General features: G+C 51.9%; 4 protein-coding genes across 4 annotated transcripts; 2 read left to right on the forward strand and 2 right to left on the reverse strand.

Annotated features, from left to right (window-relative positions):
* Positions 1-1,952: 1,952 nt before the first annotated feature.
* CGCA056_v013951 (3-ketoacyl-CoA thiolase 2) lies at positions 1,953-3,209 on the forward strand (the record flags this gene model as incomplete). The annotated part of the gene is made up of 1 exon (XM_037329193.1): positions 1,953-3,209. The coding sequence occupies one exon, from the start codon at positions 1,953-1,955 to the stop codon at positions 3,207-3,209; it is 1,257 nt and encodes a 418-aa protein (XP_037171453.1).
* Positions 3,210-5,334: 2,125 nt separating this feature from the next.
* Positions 5,335-5,934, forward strand: Fank1 (Fibronectin type 3 and ankyrin repeat domains 1 protein; the record flags this gene model as incomplete). Its single annotated transcript, XM_037329194.1, has 1 exon — positions 5,335-5,934. One exon carries the CDS (start codon positions 5,335-5,337, stop codon positions 5,932-5,934), a length of 600 nt encoding a protein of 199 aa, XP_037171456.1.
* A 4,995-nt stretch (positions 5,935-10,929) lies between these two features.
* On the reverse strand, positions 10,930-12,257 carry GLG5-0 (Ligninase LG5; the record flags this gene model as incomplete). The annotated part of the gene is made up of 2 exons (XM_037329195.1): positions 10,930-11,184; positions 11,241-12,257. The coding sequence occupies 2 exons, from the start codon at positions 12,255-12,257 to the stop codon at positions 10,930-10,932; spliced, it is 1,272 nt and encodes a 423-aa protein (XP_037171455.1).
* Positions 12,258-14,274: 2,017 nt separating this feature from the next.
* On the reverse strand, positions 14,275-15,849 carry MNN2 (Alpha-1,2-mannosyltransferase MNN2; the record flags this gene model as incomplete). The annotated part of the gene is made up of 1 exon (XM_037329196.1): positions 14,275-15,849. One exon carries the CDS (start codon positions 15,847-15,849, stop codon positions 14,275-14,277), a length of 1,575 nt encoding a protein of 524 aa, XP_037171458.1.
* Positions 15,850-16,272: the final 423 nt, after the last annotated feature.

Raw genomic sequence — 16,272 nt, forward strand, 5'->3', positions numbered from 1 at the left:
ATCCGAAAGAAACAGTGAGCGACAGTTGACGGGAAAGGATAAGGGCAAGGGCATGCTAACACGATAGGGACGCGGATAGGACGTGAAGGAGACCGCTTGTCTTGGTATCCAGGCGCCATTGGGGAGGCTGGATTTGGTCAGCCACTGATGGGGAAATGGGGAAATGGAGCCCCGCGTGCCAAGACCCGAGGGAATGGATACTACTGGGGTTAGGTTGGGGTTAGCACCTAGGCGACTGGCACGTTGGGACCGGGGCAGAGGGATGTGTGTCAAAAGGCTTGCTTTGGTTCGTCGAGGAACGTGTCGAGTGGATGCAACTGGGGGAGGACTGGGCAGTCAGACCAGCCTGCGCGGAGGGTGGGAGGTGGAGATCTGCCAGGATTGAGAGCGTTGATGCCATGGTGAGGGTGGATTGCAGGATCCTTCGGGCTTCGGGGAGGTCTTATGATGGTGGAATGCGGGCATTATCACTGACGACATTGAGAACGATGGAGTCTGTTGAGCCGGTATTCGACAGAGATTGGCCAGTCTCCTCGTCCACGGCAACACTGCGCAGCAGGCAGTGTCGGACTGTTAGATAACGTGGGTTCTTGACACGCGGTTGATGCACAGCTTACCGCTAGTTGCTCATACCAGCCGCATGCATATGCGTGCTACCCTCCGTATCGTGATAGCAGAGTGGGTAAGCGGAGTTCATGAAAGGAAAGTCCGACCGCAGCCAGAGTTTGGCCGGCTGCACCCCAAAAGCAGGCCCCGTCCCTTCATTCGAGCACTCATCAGGCATTGTCCAGACAGACAAGCTACTGTGAATATTGATTCGGTTTGAATCGAATTTGAACCGAGATGTTATGCTTTTCTATGTAGGTTACGACGGGCCTCATTTTCTGCATGCATTGAAGTATTTCCTGAAACATCCTGCAGGAAAGGTTCCCATCGTCCGTGTCGAATTCTTTTTCGAATCCTCGGGTTTTAAAGGCAAGTCATCTTCCCAGACTAGGAAGGTTAGTGGGAGATGGAGCAGGGGGTTCAACGACCTCAAGAGACAGACCAGCTGCACCTCGACTACGTACTGGCTTAGCTTCAATAAAGTCTCAATATAAGAGCAGTCTTTCTTCTTATAAGTAAACTGCAATATCATTGGAACTTGAAGTATGAATATCAACATCGTCATCGCGATCTAGGAATGCCACTCACTTAGATAGACGCTGAATTAATCATCCTGCACTGTAATCCTCATTTCAATTTTTTTTTTTTTTTTTTAAAAATTATACAGTCCATAAAGATCAAAGTTTTCAGCAAAATAATATTGATTTCATCAGACTTCTATTCTAGCTATTGTGCAATTTCCCCATTTGTCCATACAGCTATTTACGTTGTTGAGAAGCAGTCACACTCTGACAGATCCGATAGATGATACGTGTACTACGGGCATGTTTCAATAACGGTGAGAAACTGTGAATTTACTGTTCGGAAGTCTGACTTGAAAGAGGACCACAGAAAGACAGACTTGAACCCACAGACTCAACTCACTTCTTGGCCATTTCCCAGATTGGTCACCGACAACAATGGTGGCTACTCTCGGTAAGTCCCGGTGAGCCTCGGTATGGAGGCTCTGCTTTGGTGCCGGAAGAAGATTTAGCCCCGGGAATGCCGACTTCCCTTTGCCGAACCCAATTGCCATGGGGTGCGGGTCCCCCACTTCGGTGTCGAGGATCATGCTGGGGAAATGTAGGGGAAGAGCTATTCTCCCCCGCCCCGGTACTTCAGCCAAAGCTACCCCCGAAGAACCGACATCGCTCACGTTTATCCGACTTGTTTTCGTTAGTTTTCTTGTCTCTTTTCCTTTTTGTTACTCTCCATCTCTTGTACAATACCAATTCCTCCCGTAATTCACTGTATTCACTGTCAGTTGGAAGAGCAGAAGCTTCCGGGTGTCTCATTCTACAGCAACCATGTCGCTACCCAAGGGAATCTCCTCCGTGCTCAAGAAGGCGCCTTCCGACGTCGTCATCCTGTCGTCGCTGCGAACCCCCGTCTGCCGCTCGTACAAGGGACAGCTGAAGGACGCATACCCCGAAGAGCTGCTTTCCACCGTCCTCAAGGCCACTCTCGAGGCCAACCCGAACCTCGACCCCGCCAAGATTGAAGATGTCGCCGTCGGCGTCGTGCTCTCGGAGCTCGGTGGCTCCAAGGCCGCCCGCATGGCCATGAACCACGTCGGCTACCCCAACACGACCTCCCTCTACACCGTCAACCGCGCCTGCTCCTCATCATTGCAGTCAATTGCCCTTGTCGCATCGCAGATCCGAACCGAGACGATATCCGTGGGAATTGGCGCCGGTATGGAGAGCATGACCCGCAACTACGGCAGCCGTGCGATTCCCGTCGACGTGTGGCCGGAACTGAAGGATTCTCCGGTCAAGGACGCTAGAGACTGCGTCATGGCCATGGGCACTACTTCGGAGAACGTCGCCGAGCGCTATGGGGTTTCCCGCGCGGACCAAGATGCGTTCGCCCTTCGCAGTCACCAGAACGCGTCGCGCGCAGCAAGCGATGGATCCTTCGCCAAGGAGATCGTCCCAGTGAAGACAAGGTTCCAAGAGAAGGATAAGCAGGGAAACAACGTCGGAGAGGAGAAGATTATTACCGCCACTCAGGACGACGGCATTCGCGCGAACATCAGCATCGAGGCTTTGGCCAAACTGAAGCCGGCTTTCAAGGCGGACGGTGCTAGCACGGCTGGCAACTCATCGCAAGTTTCCGACGGTGCCGCCGCGACTCTGTTGATGCGCCGAAGCACCGCAACTGAGCTGGGCCTTACTGATAGTATTATCGGCAAGTTCGTTTCGGCTACCACTGTCGGTTGCAAGCCCGACGAGATGGGCATTGGCCCAGCCATTGCTATCCCCAAGCTGTTGAACCAGCTCGGACTGGAGAACAAGGATGTCAGCCGCTGGGAGATCAACGAGGCTTTCGCCAGTCAGGCCATCTACTGCCTGAGAGCCTTGGGCTTGGAGCAGGCTTATGAGGACGGCAAGGTGAACCCCGACGGTGGAGCTATCGCTCTTGGTCACCCTCTGGGTGCCACGGGAGCCCGCATGACCAGCACCTTGTTGCACGGTCTGGGCCGATCTGGTGGCGAGGTCGGTGTTGTCAGCATGTGTGTCGGTACCGGCATGGGAATGGCTGGCTTGTTCGTGAGGGAGTAAGAAAAGAAAACAACACGATACCAAAGAATGACTTCATGTAAAGTTATGACTATGAGAAATACATAAGGCTCAGATACCACAGCCAAGCTAGGGCTCGCAGTTACATGACTTATGGTACAATGTCGCCGGTGACTTTTCTCAGGCGATTTGCGAGGCGTATTTATGCATGGCGTGGGCGCAGTCATGCATGTCTCTCCCAAGTGCCGCCATTGAGGGGTTCCTAAGTAACAGCTTGTGTTACTATGAAAGCACGAGCCCGGTCATCATAGGGCAAGCTGTTAGGGCATAAATGATAAAAGTCGTCCCTCTCTGACCACCACACGTCCGACCTCAGGCATCCGCGGCTATCTAGCATTCACAGGACCTTTTCACGAGGGAATCCGCAAGGATGGAAGTCATAGGCGTTGCGGCAAGCTTCATCGCCATTGGGCAGGCATTGATTGCTGGGCGTCATGTCGTGCATCTGTTACATAAGATACCGAGGATAGGAAATGAGTTGGCTTCGCTCAATAATGAGGTATGTTCGCGTCTAGGAAAGCATTAAGTGAATGTGATTAAATACTCCGTGTTTCTGAGTAAGCTGACTCACTGAATCATTCACACCTCAGATAGAGAGCCTTAGAGCTGCGGTCGAGGCCGCCGAGCTTCGAGGAGTGGCGTCTTTGGGAGGCACCCCTGAGACGCCTGATCTCAGGCTAGCGAGAACTCGGCTAGATGAGACTGCGAAAGATCTTGAAAATATTCGCCAGCACTGTACGCGAACTATAGATGACGGAGGCAAGATCAAGGCGAAGAAAACCAGGTGGTTCCTGTTACAGAGTGATTTGAGAGAGTGTCGTGGCAAGATCCGCGATGCTCGAGGAAATCTTCAGCTCGCTCTGCTGACTCTGAACTTACGAGAGACTTCGTGGGTATACAGATTTTAACAGTTGGGTCTCGTGATGCTAATGATCACTGTCTAGGCAAATCGCACTCCGTGTTGAGAACTTTACTATTCACCCAGTCGGTCAGAAGCCACCCACACTTGAAGCAACTGAGAGCGCAGGAGAAAATCTTCCTCTTGGCCCGCCCGCACCGCCATCTCTCGCCCAGATACAGCCTGTCGATATGCCAATTCAGAATATCACACAGCAATTGGGCCAACTCACCGTCTCAAAATTTTCAGACGGACCACATACGTCCCGACCATCTCTAGAGACGGAAATGATCGTTTTCAGGGGAAAGCTGTCCATAGCTTCTGGCTGCCCTTGCCCCTGTTGGTGCCGCTGCCATGTCACAAAATCAACGTTCTTTGAGCCGGCAAGCTGGGCTCGCAATCTTTTAGGGTCCTTTTCTATCACATACAATCAACGTGCAGTTTTCGGCAGAGCTGTTGAATGCAGTCAGACTAACTGCAAAGGAAACCAGAAGACGTCAACTACATTTGATTTCAAGTTCCCAGCTTGGTTCTTCTCCCGGTATATATCCTTTCGGGCCTCTATGAACACTTCCACCGGATGGAGGATATCGCTGCGACCCGTCAGGGTTCTCTCTGACTCAGCACCAATATGGCACATTCTTCAAATGAGAACAAGAACAGAAGTACAGGAGTACATGCTACGTCATGGACCGTTATTTCCCGACGACTATCACCATAGTGGAGGTTACGGTCTTCTAGAGGTAATAAATGCTTCTCATTATCTCCGACGAAGGTCACTCACTCTTGAAAACGTAACGTAGTGCGCTATATCTGCGGCAACACCTAATGTCTTGGAGTTTTTGGTGCAATTTTGGAACGAGGAGCTCCGAAAGGAAAATTACAACCAGTGAGTGCCCCTCGAAGGCATTTTTAGCTCTGGAAAGGTTTCTAACGTGGCTGCTACATAGTTGGAGTTTGACAGCTCAAGTGCGTAGAGAACTTGCCGACAGGCCGAAAGCCTCCTCTCAGAAGTCGGATTCATATCGACGAATCATCTTTTACGGCGAAGATATCTCCGGCGCAGCACAAACGCCCCTGCACCAAGCAGCTTGCAGTGATCCGGGCGACGCAGACGCCGGAGAAGCAATTCAAAAGGCCTTTGGTCAGTATCCATGGGCAATTGCCCAGTGGAATCATGAAGGAAGGACGCCATTAGAACTAGCCGCAATGTACGGCAACCTGAAAGCTCTACAAGAGCTTATCAATTTGGGATGTGACGTCAACCAGCCAACCTTCTCTGGTCGTACAGCACTCATGGGAGCAGCACAAATGGGCCATATTCACGTGGCTAAATGTTTGCTCAGATCCGGTTGCTCCTCAAATGCAAGGTCTTTGAAGGGCGGCTCGGCGATGCACTTCGCCGTATGTCCCATGAATGAGCCTGCGGATGACCCACCGGGTATGATTAGAGTACTACTTGCAGCGGGTGCCTCAGCGACGGCTGTGGATCTACTCGGAAATACGGCACTGCATCTATTGGATGACTCGAGATTCGGCAGCGATGCAACGGGAACGAAAATTCGCTTGCTTGTGGAAGCCGGAGCTGACATCAACGCGCGGAATAACGATGGCGGATCGGCATTATTCCGTGCGATTCGCCGCAACCAACCACAGGTCGTAAGGTGCCTTCTCAACGCCGGCGCAGCGACAGAGAACTATCGACAGCTAGGCGGCAGCCTCCTTCATGATGCAGCACTATATGCTGGCTTGGAAGTCCTGAGATGTCTTGAGGGTATGAAAACGTCTCGAATGAAAGCAGTGTGTTAGACGCTGAAGGGGACAGCCCTTGGGATTGCTTCATTTACGTCCTGAATCTTCCAGAGTGGGAGCTAGGCTCGCTTCGAAAGCCTGGACAGGAAGAGAAGGAACGTTTTGTCTCACTATACAGGACCATCCGAGATCGCGATTTACAGCTTCACATTGACAGGCTCGAATGGACACGCCGCTATCTCGTGGACAAGGACGCACGAGCAGCTAGCGCGCTAGAACAACTGGTTCAAGAAAACGAAACATTGGGACAATGGAGCTTGGTAAGAACATTCAAAGCAATTGCCTTGCAAGTAAGAGAAAACATGTGGGACGCTGCGGTAGAAGCGGTGGGGGAGAATATAGATCTCCTACACGCGAGAATGAACCAATCGCCGTGGCTTCAAACATCGCCCTACGATTGCATGAACAAAGCGTAAGCACCACATAAGAGACAAAAGCAATACTGGGGTAGTAGAGCTGTTCCAAAATTCTAATACTGAAGATAATTGACAGGAGTGTTGATGCGGAGGATCTGGAGAGAAGTCATCCCGATTGAGAATTCAGTGCATACATGACTAGTCGGACGAAATGTGATGTGAAGTGATGCTCATTTGATTCCACGCCACAGGGAGCGTGACATTTAACGGTCAGCATGCAATTAATATTCAAGTCTGAGCTATGGTGCATATATGGTCCGTTCAGACCATAGAATAGCTAAGAACTGCCCGGTCGAGTGTTTCTTCATTGGGTACATATCATATCTAACTCATGAAGCCAATACTCAGTAGTCTCGATGTCGAATGGATTCTCCACCTCAATGTCGGGTGGCTCGCACCACTGAACACCTACTTCTTCGGCAGCTCGTCTGTCTGCGTCAGACATCTCATATTCTTCAAGATTCTGCAGTTCCTCTTCAATTCGATGAAGCCAAAATGAGTCCCAGAAGTTAGCGAATCGCGAAGTATCGCATGCTTCTTCAGTTATGTATATCCGGGCTTCTTGGGCGAACTCCTCCACCAATTGCTCATGCAGCTTCAGAAGTGAGCTTTGTTCTTCATTGATGTTCTCGATGTCCTCGATATCAGCTTGGTCTTTGCCCGAATACATCAAGGAGTAAGCGTTGCAGCATGTATGTCTGAGACCCAAACCGTCGAATGTGGCATACCTAATTGCAGCCATGTATGTCAGCCTTGTCAAATCGGGACCACATCTGCTATAGTAATGTGCCATGGATCTTGTGCACATGTGAGAGACTGGTTCCACCCAGCGATGTCTTTCCGCCATGATACACTTCATCATCCAAGTGAACGGACTGCATCCACCCGTAGAACAGTGACAATGGCACCCGTCTGTGAGACCACGACGAATGACTGTAGCGCTCAATTTATCGAAAGCGGCTGGGATGCTAGGCCCCCCCGGATGCATCACATTCCAGGCCACAGAGTAAAAGGCGTAATGGGCGCCATATATGCCTGCCCCTGAAAGATCGCCTTCGGGCATGGTCGATGACGGTAGGAATAAGTCCGCCCCGTGCACTTCCAACCAACACATATATTCCGGCGTGAGACCACGGTAGCCGGATATCTGATATGGTGTTGAGTTGATGAAGTATGACGCTTGTGGTTTGATCCCGTAACGATAGAACAGATGTCCAATGCGAGGGTCCGTAACTTCGTAGTAAGCCCATTCGTAATCATGCTCCGAAGCATCTTGCAGTCCCTTCAGAAATCCGTACCCCCCACCTCGTCTGCTGGTGTCGCGAGCTCGTCTTTTATGCAGGTGCTGCAGAAGCTTCATTTGAAAGACGTAACGTCGTCGCGCCAGCTCAGATGCACGACCAAGAACGAAAAACAGGTCGCACGTGCCGTCAGCACTTTGCCGTTTATGCCAACGGGGGTTGCAACCTGCTCTGAGAAGAATTTCCACAGATTGAGTGCAGGCACAACGTCGACATCTTTGATAAGTAGAGCCATTCACACAAAAAGAAGAGCTACGAATCATCGCGGTGTCGAGTGCTGTGGCACCGGTTATGTCGGTCTTCCCCAATAACTCATGGTCTGCGGCTTCAACCAAAACGGCAAGGATTCGGGGTCGCGTTGCAGCCAAGTGCAAAGGAGTTTGGCCGTAGATGTCGGCCTCATTCATTGAACTAGGGAATTTTTCCAAGATACGAACCGCCTCGGAAACATCATCACGAATCACTGCCATGCTGAGTGGCCCGCACTCGCAAGCTACGAAACCTTCAGTGAGCAAGGCATCAGCACGGGAAAATGCAGAATTGCCATACCTTCGGCATAACCGTGTGATGTCTCATAGAATGGCTTGCTATTGAGACAAATAGCGTTTTCTTGGCCTGCGCGTTGGGAGCCCGCCACGACGGCGGATTGCTCATCACTGTTTGCGCACAACAGAATGTTGACAACTTCGTGATTTTGCTGAAGCGAATTCAAGTGCAGACGTCTCAATGGAGATATTCCTACAATCAACTAAGCAACATGACGTAAGGTAGGACCAAAAATGGTTTCACGATGCTCTCACCTGAAATGTCGTATGAGAACGCTGGTACGCCGCAAAGCAAGAGCAATCGAACGAGCTCAACGAGCCACGTCGTACGGGACGGCTCAACGCCAGAGATGGACAGCCATTTACTCATCTATGGAATAACAGTCAGTCGTACTTCCACAGACGAGAAGGAAGGGGAAAATACCATCATAGCCGCATGGTGCATAAAGCTTCTATTCCTCCCATCAACAGCAGAGGGACACATTCTGTTATTCTCAATGAGCGTGATCAGCCTTTCCAAGCAAGCTTTCATGAACAAATCGGCATCTTGGGCTTTGCAAAAGTAAGATGACTGTCCCATCAAGCTTATGATGAGAGCGCCCTGATCTGACTCGAAATCAACTGTCGGATAGCAAGCCAGGTTAGGTCCAATACTATATCCCCCAGTACCAAAGGTTGAAATCAACGAAAAGTCGATGACAGACTTCAAAATTCCAGTAAATCCAGTGTACCTCAATCCTATGGTAAATCGCCTCTTCTCAGGTGAGTTAGATAGGGGACAATTTGCCCAGTGGCCTTGCGTCTCCAACTCAGTGGCAAGTCTCACGTGCCCTAGATGAACCTCCTTTCTAGTAGTAGTTCGTCGGAGCCTATGACAAGAGCATAATCCACCAGTGAGAGGGTTGTAGCCTAGGACTTCAGATATTACTCTATTACCATTCCATGAACCGGAGCTGGCTTCTGCATGCGACACGCGTTGTCGTTTGAATTGTATCGGCAGTTTAGCGTCGCGAAATGCCTGCAATGCGGCCTGTTTGCCAGCTATGCGATGATCCAGAAAGGGCGTGGCTTTCATTTGTCCTCCATGAGATTGAAGTCCTTCCAGAAGCTTCTCGAGGGACCGGAGCTTTTTCTGCTGCTGGAACAGTTGAGATTGTACCACTTCTTTTGATCGTCGGATGTCTGTCTGGACGGCATGGCTAAACTCGTGAAACGACGACACCATAGATCCTGAGTGCGATGCAACTGAATCTACCGCGAGATTCACATGAGTTTGCAAAGCAGAAAGCTGGTTTTCCATTCTCAAGACTGGCTGTCGTGTTGCTGCCGCCTGTGACCTAAGTATTTGAATCTCTGCCGCTTGAAGTCGGGCAGATTGCTCAATTGCAGACAGCCTTTCTTTGTTACAATTCGATATCTCGCTACGTTTATAGGACATTAGCACGGTGATGAGTTGTGACAAACACGGAGCCTGACTTACAGGTTGAATCCAGTCAGAGTCAGTTCCAGCAAATCGTTAGCCTGCTGCAAGCTCTGGGCAAGCTGTTGGAGTTTCGGACGACGGAATGGATACATTAACCTCTTCTTCCCTGTCTCCAGTCTAAGTTTCGACGTGCTGGTAGTGGAATCTATAAGCTCGAGGCGGAGACTCTCCACGAAACGTAGCTTCTCTTTGCAGGCTTCTATGTTCTGTATTGCTGCCTCGACGTACTCCTGATGTTGATTGCGAAGACTTGGTAATGATGCTTCTATGGCCCGCATGGTGGTTCTGAGAGAGTCGTTCCTGAGTTTTGCCCAGGCCAAGTCTTCCTGGCGGCAGTCAAAAGCATCAACATACTTGACTATGCCCTCGGTGACTTGTAAGCCAAGAGACAGCAAGCCGGCAACCGAAGCGGCCAAACCCACACTTTCGGCCGCCATCGTCCGTTCATTCAGAAGAAGAGTAGGACCTTAGGGTTACTGTAGCCGACGTTTGAACGAGGAGAAATGAGATTATCGCTGAAACATGCGAGGTTTTCCCAAGATAGTAGGAATATAGCAGCACCAGCTTCATGATAGCTTTAAGAAGCGGGGTAAAGTCAGGCTGACTGGGCATCATACGGGTGCAGATGACAGCCTGCCGTGCTTGTTTGTCACACTGAAGAAATTTCAGTGACCTCCCATGTAGGTGAATGTGATTGGATTATAGCTGTCCACTGACAGAACTGTTTGTCCTTGGCCCACAGTTTGTGGCACGTCGACCGCCTCATTTTGTGCCCTCTGCGGGCTGAGCCTCTGGTGACGTAGGGCGACTATTAGTTGTGATTGGTAAAGTTGCTGTTGCGAAGCTGAATTTTCACTGCATGAAATGCTTCTTCCGCAGGTGATCAAAATGCAGTGAAATTCGAGCTAGGCACCGATCTTGGACTGTTATATGGACGTAGCGAAACTTCGTGCAGTAGTTTCATAGACGCGACTCTTGGATAATAAACATTAGATCAAATCAGAACATTGAAATGGGATGAAAATGACCGTTCCTCCATTCATGTATAGTTCCTAGGTACGAAACGGGATAGTTGCAGTAGCAAGTTTGATCAAAAAGCGTGAAAGAACGGTTGTTTTGATTAAGTATAGACATTATGGGTGTATCTACGGTTGCCACCCAAGCAATATTTTATGTACCCAAAATCATTCCCTTGCGCCTCTAATTGCTCATGCTGCAGACATAACGAATGGTGAGAAGACTATCGTCTAGTACTTCCAGCCGAAGATACCCTTAAGCCAGCCTAGAACGTTGTTGATAAGACTGCTGATGTTACCACCGTTGCGGAGCTCATCGGCAATCTTGGCCACGCGGTCCTTGGTGGCCAGCCACTTGTCCATAGCAGCCTGGTCAGGGGCAACGAAGCTGCCGGTCTTGGCAGGCAGGGCCTTGGAGCAATCAGTGAGGTCGTTGATGTTGTTAACACCGAGGAGAGAGAGGCGAATGTATTCGCGGGCGTAGTCCTTCAGAGTATGTTAGTGACTGGGCGGCATCCGTAATCGGGGAAAGGGTAGCTTACCTGGTTCCAGTGAGCCTGGCCGCCAGAGCCAGCAAAGGCCTTGAACTCAGCGCTGATACGAGAGTCCTTGGACAGAACGACATCGGAAGCGAACTTGAAGACACGGGCCGGGGCAGAGCCGAGGGTCTCGGCGTAGAACTTGACGTCCCAGACACCGGGAGTGCTGTCCTGTGGGTCACCGGCACGGCTGGGGTCAACGAAGCGTTGCTGGCTCGTGGTGTGGGCGCCGATAAGGGCGGTGAGGCCGTGGGGCTTGATGGTCTTGTTCTCGAACAGCTCAATCAGGAAGTCGGCGGAGCCGGTGACGGGAGGGAGAAGGTCGTTGGGGCATGGCTTGGAGGAGTCCTTGCGGCCGACGTATGTGCGGATACGGGGTCCGAGAGGGCAGACGACGGTGGCGACGTTGGCGGAGAACTGAATAAGATCGGCCATACCGATGCCGAACTGCTTGTACTGGTTGTACCAGACCTGAGTTTGGGCAACGATCTCCTGAAGACCGTTGTTCTCGCCACGGCCCATCTCCTCGGCAGCCAGAATGATGGATCCATCTGCGCCGCCAAAGTCACCAGTGGATTTGGACCAGCCGCCGGCATCGTGGAAGCCGAGACGCACGGCGGCACGGGCAAAGTCGGTGCAACGGCCGGACTTGCCCTTGAAGACACCCTGAAGATCGTTGGCGATGTACTTCCAGATACAGCATGTGTCGGCAGCGCAGGCTGGCGTGCCCTTGGCGGCGAGGTTGTTGGCCTTGCCGGAGGTGACATATACATCAGTGCTCTCGGGGTTGATATCGTTGCCAAGAAGGATAGACTTGACGGTCTTGCCCACGGGGGTGAGCTTGGAGTCGTCGAGGGTGGCGAGGTCACCAATCAACTCGGCGGAGTCGAAGTCGTCATTGTCGGCACCGCCGCCGTCCGCATCAACACGGGCGCGGATTTCGGAGAAGGTGTTCTTCATGCCTGGGTAGGCAGAGACGGAGGTGGCCGCGAGGGCTGCGGTAAAGAGAGTAACACGCATATTGACAATGGTTAACGAAGGTAGGTACTAGAGAAGTGAGTGTACTGATATTGCCGTGAAAGCCGTTGCGTGTAAGAAAGAAAGGACGACTATTCAAAGTCGGAATGAATGTGAGAGAGAGGCGGGAGAGCGGATGAGGCGTGAGATGGTGTTCCAAAAGCTGCGACAGACGGGGCATCGCGGCTTCATTATATCTTCATCAATAGCTCAGCAGCCCGATGACCGTGCTCACCTCTGGACAAGTCTATTCTTGGCGAGAAGAGCCCATCGTGAAGCTTGGGTGTGGAGATGAGCAGCCCGCCGTCACGCTGGCTAGCCCCGGGGCGTCTCGGGGCCGTCAACGTTGTTAGTGAAGGCTTGCTTTTTTTTCTCTTCGTCGTCTGCTTCCTCTCGTATTGGGCCGAGCAGGCCCGGTCCGAGCACAGTAACACTGCTGCTTCGCCTCCACGAAGCTATGCTGAAGAAGACGGGAATCATCCTGACCGTGATTGGACAGGTTAAGGCGGTTCCTAACGGTGGCTGGCCAGGATGAGAAGAGGCGTCGACGGCGAGCAAACAAAGAGGTCTGTGTGGCGGCTACGACTCAACACACCGAGTTCTATTGTTCCTTCTGGCCGTTTGTTGTGGTTTTGCTGAAGACCCTGTTGCATATTGCCTTGTCCATAATAACAGCAATTCAAGGCAGGGAATGTAGAAACATCGTACAACGCTGCTGGGTGGTGGTCGAGCATCTGATTCCTTGTGTCCTACCGATGCACCCATCATCCCATCATCCTGCAAGATGACCCTGGAACAGACTGCGGGACGAGCTGCAAAACACTACTTAGCTCCCGATTGATATTGGATCTATGCCGAATGCGATATCCAGAAGGAGAAGCCTTGCCCGTTCCGGCATGCATATCTCGACTCAAGAGCCAGGGGGGGGCACCTTTGTTCAGGGGCAATACAAAGGTCCATCGCAATCCCGCAGAGGGAGCCATTGTTTTAGCGTTGCAGGCGGGATTCAGCCGCTAATCCGATGTTGCAGTTAGCACCCTAACGGTGCGGCTTGGCCTGCGAGTTGCCCTGAAACATTAGCTCAGATGTGCTAAGAAAGGGAACACGAACGTCACTGGCCCGAACATGCTTCCCCAGGGTCAAGGGCCGTTTTTTGTCGTCCGATGCTTGTCTCTAGTTTCCTGGTCCTGCTGGTGTCTTGTGTCTCGGAATGTGAACGAACTTTCCCAACGCTCGGATGAGAAGCCGATGGATTGGGTCGCCCAATAACACGGGTTTTATTTTCAAGCTGCAGTAGTAACAGGATCCATCTTGCAGGAGAGTCTTCCTCTTTGCGATTCAGTGCTGCTGACTGCGTAATCCTCTCAGGTGAATGTCCTTATGTTGTTGCCATGGAGGACTTGACTCATTCGACACGACTGAGACACGCGATTCTTCTTCCCCTGCTGTCAATAGCCAGCCCATCTTCCATCCCAGCTCCCGCCAACACAACGTGCCAACTTCCTTTGACCAAGACCGATGGCTTGATTTCTCAATGTCTCTCATCAGCCTTGTGGCAATTTATTTTCCACAACTGTCATGCCAAGACTTCTGACAATCCACGACCCTGATCGGCGTCTTAACTTGTCAACACCAAGGTTCGCCTCCAGCTGAAGGGAGCGTTGCTGACATTCCGCCGGCTCAGACTGGTCGGACATCCCAGGGCTGAGAAATTAAGCTTCAATGCACAGTTTTCTAGCCCCGAGTCTTCTTTTAAGATTCCGCACAACGGACCTCGGTCGAGGGGGGCCAAGTCTCTGACCATCAAAGACATTACGGCCACGGTGCTAGCCCGCCTTTGTCTGTTTCGCGTGTCTTTGACCTCCCGTCCTTTGCTCGTGCTTGGCGCCTAGCTCCCTCTGGTCGGCCCGCGGAGGATCGTCAGGGGGGGTTATCTCACCCGGTTCTTCCTCGATGCCATTCTTGGCAACGGATGTCATCCTGGTGAATATCATGCTATCCGCATCGTTCGACGCGAGCTTCACCCGGCTGGGAAAGGGTTGGTTTGACCAAGGTTTGCCGTATCCTCTTGGTCCAGCTGCCAGTATCCTCCTATCTCCCGGAAGGTTTGCTCGAATCCGGGGAGGATCTCGTTCAGGTCTCTCGCCTGGACGTCGAACATGTCAGTACACTGGGCGGCCTCGAACTTGTTGGAATGGTCAGGCATGTATGCCGCTCCGTCGAACTTTATGGCGACGTTAATGTTCACCTCTGGGCTCTCCTCGCTCGGCGACCTCTTGTAGTGTCGAAGGTAGCCCTCTTTGACATCGCGATTCCATCTCATCACCTCGAGTGACACTGTCTTCACTAGTCCGCCGTGCAGAAACGCCACTCTCCCGTCATCCGGATGATGCTGCGCGAACGAATGACCGCAGTAAAACCCGTTGTTTTCCGTGCCAACGCTCGTAACCCACTTCTTGGGCTTCCCAAAGTTTGTTTTCAGGGCATGCCACGCGAAGCGGAACATATCCTTGTCGCCCAGCAGGATCTCATTGTAGTACTTCCCCTGCTCGTTGTTCAGCCACGACGCTAGTTGGAGATGATACCAGAATCGCGTCTTGTCGACCAATAGCTGCCCGCTTTCTTGCTCGTATTCGGCCATCCGGCAAGGTGCATTGAAGATAGCCCAAACAGGATTCTGTGGTCGTGTACGTGCAATGTCTGGCCAGAATACGGAGTGGTACTCTTGATATTGAATCGAATCGTACAGGGTCGCTGGGTCCAGAATGGGAATGTTGTCTGAGTCTAGCAGGATCGGCTCAGCCCAACGAGAATTTAGCAAAGCTGCCGTCTTCAGCTGATAGTTGATTCCAAAATATCCGTCCTTCTTGATGTGGATAATGTTATGCGGCTTCGACAGGTCGTTGTAGTAGATCGGGGTGTACAGCGCATTGAGGTCTGCCATTGCGCCAATGTCCATTTCTGTGTCCCAGTAATGAATCTCGACAGGAATGGTTGACCCCAGTCTATTCAGCTGGCGAAGGATCACCTTGACGCGCATAATTGTGTCCGCATTGCCAGCAACAATGACCAAGCCTCTTCCCAGGAACCGATCCTTCACGGTCGCGTATGGAATCATGCCCTTCTGAACGAAGTCGTGCCACTCCCGTCGGCGCAGCTCTATCTCCAACACTGGTCGGTCCTCAAGAACCCACTCCAGCGTATCGGAGAATTGGAAGTCGACAAACACGTCTGCTGGCCACGTGCATGTTGCGCGGGCTTCTCGCTGAGAGATTCCCTTCTCTTGAATGACTGCCGCGAAATGTGGAATGAATTCGTCCGCCGTCGCTAACTTGTGTGCATCGAGGACGAGTTGTGCTGGCTGTGTCGGAGGCTGTCCATTGAGGGCGTCGTTGATCATCGGGATTTCAACATGTTCAGGAGGGATGTCGATCTTGGGAGGGGAGTCTGTCGAGGGACTTTCGGGCGGGGGGGAATCCATCCATTGTGCTGGTTCTGTTTCTGGCTTCGCGTTCCTGCCGCTCCTGAAAAGCAGAATGAGCACACAAGTGATGAAAAGTGCGAAAATGATGCGCGTCCGCTTGATTCCTGCCATTTTTGCGACGGCTGGTGCCCCGGGCAAAAACACGAGAGAATCAAGTCGGGAATCGGCTCGCAGCAGAACCTGGGCGCCCTCATTTGAATCTCTGGTTCCAACAACAAACCAAGGCCCTTAGGTGTGACTGACCATGTCGTCCAGCTCAATCCAGGTTGCTCGCCTCGGTCCCGGCCATCCCATATGCGCTGATCTCCATGTGAAGCGTACAGGGGTGTTCCCCCGCGTGCGCAATCCCCCGGTGTGTGATTGCGTCGTGCGGGGTTCGTCGTATCCTTGATCGCGCCGTCAGAAGCTTGGTTCTCAGCAGATTATCATCACAGCACGCTCATTGGCCGGGTCCTGAGCGTCATCTCCGTCATCTCCGTCATCCCGCCCCCGCATGTCGCGGGAATGCAGGTGAAGCGGTGTATGATTCGGCCA

This window comes from Colletotrichum aenigma (genome assembly GCF_013390185.1).
Source record: "Colletotrichum aenigma strain Cg56 chromosome Unknown KSG_Cg56_contig10, whole genome shotgun sequence".
Classification (NCBI taxonomy): domain Eukaryota; kingdom Fungi; phylum Ascomycota; class Sordariomycetes; order Glomerellales; family Glomerellaceae; genus Colletotrichum; species Colletotrichum aenigma.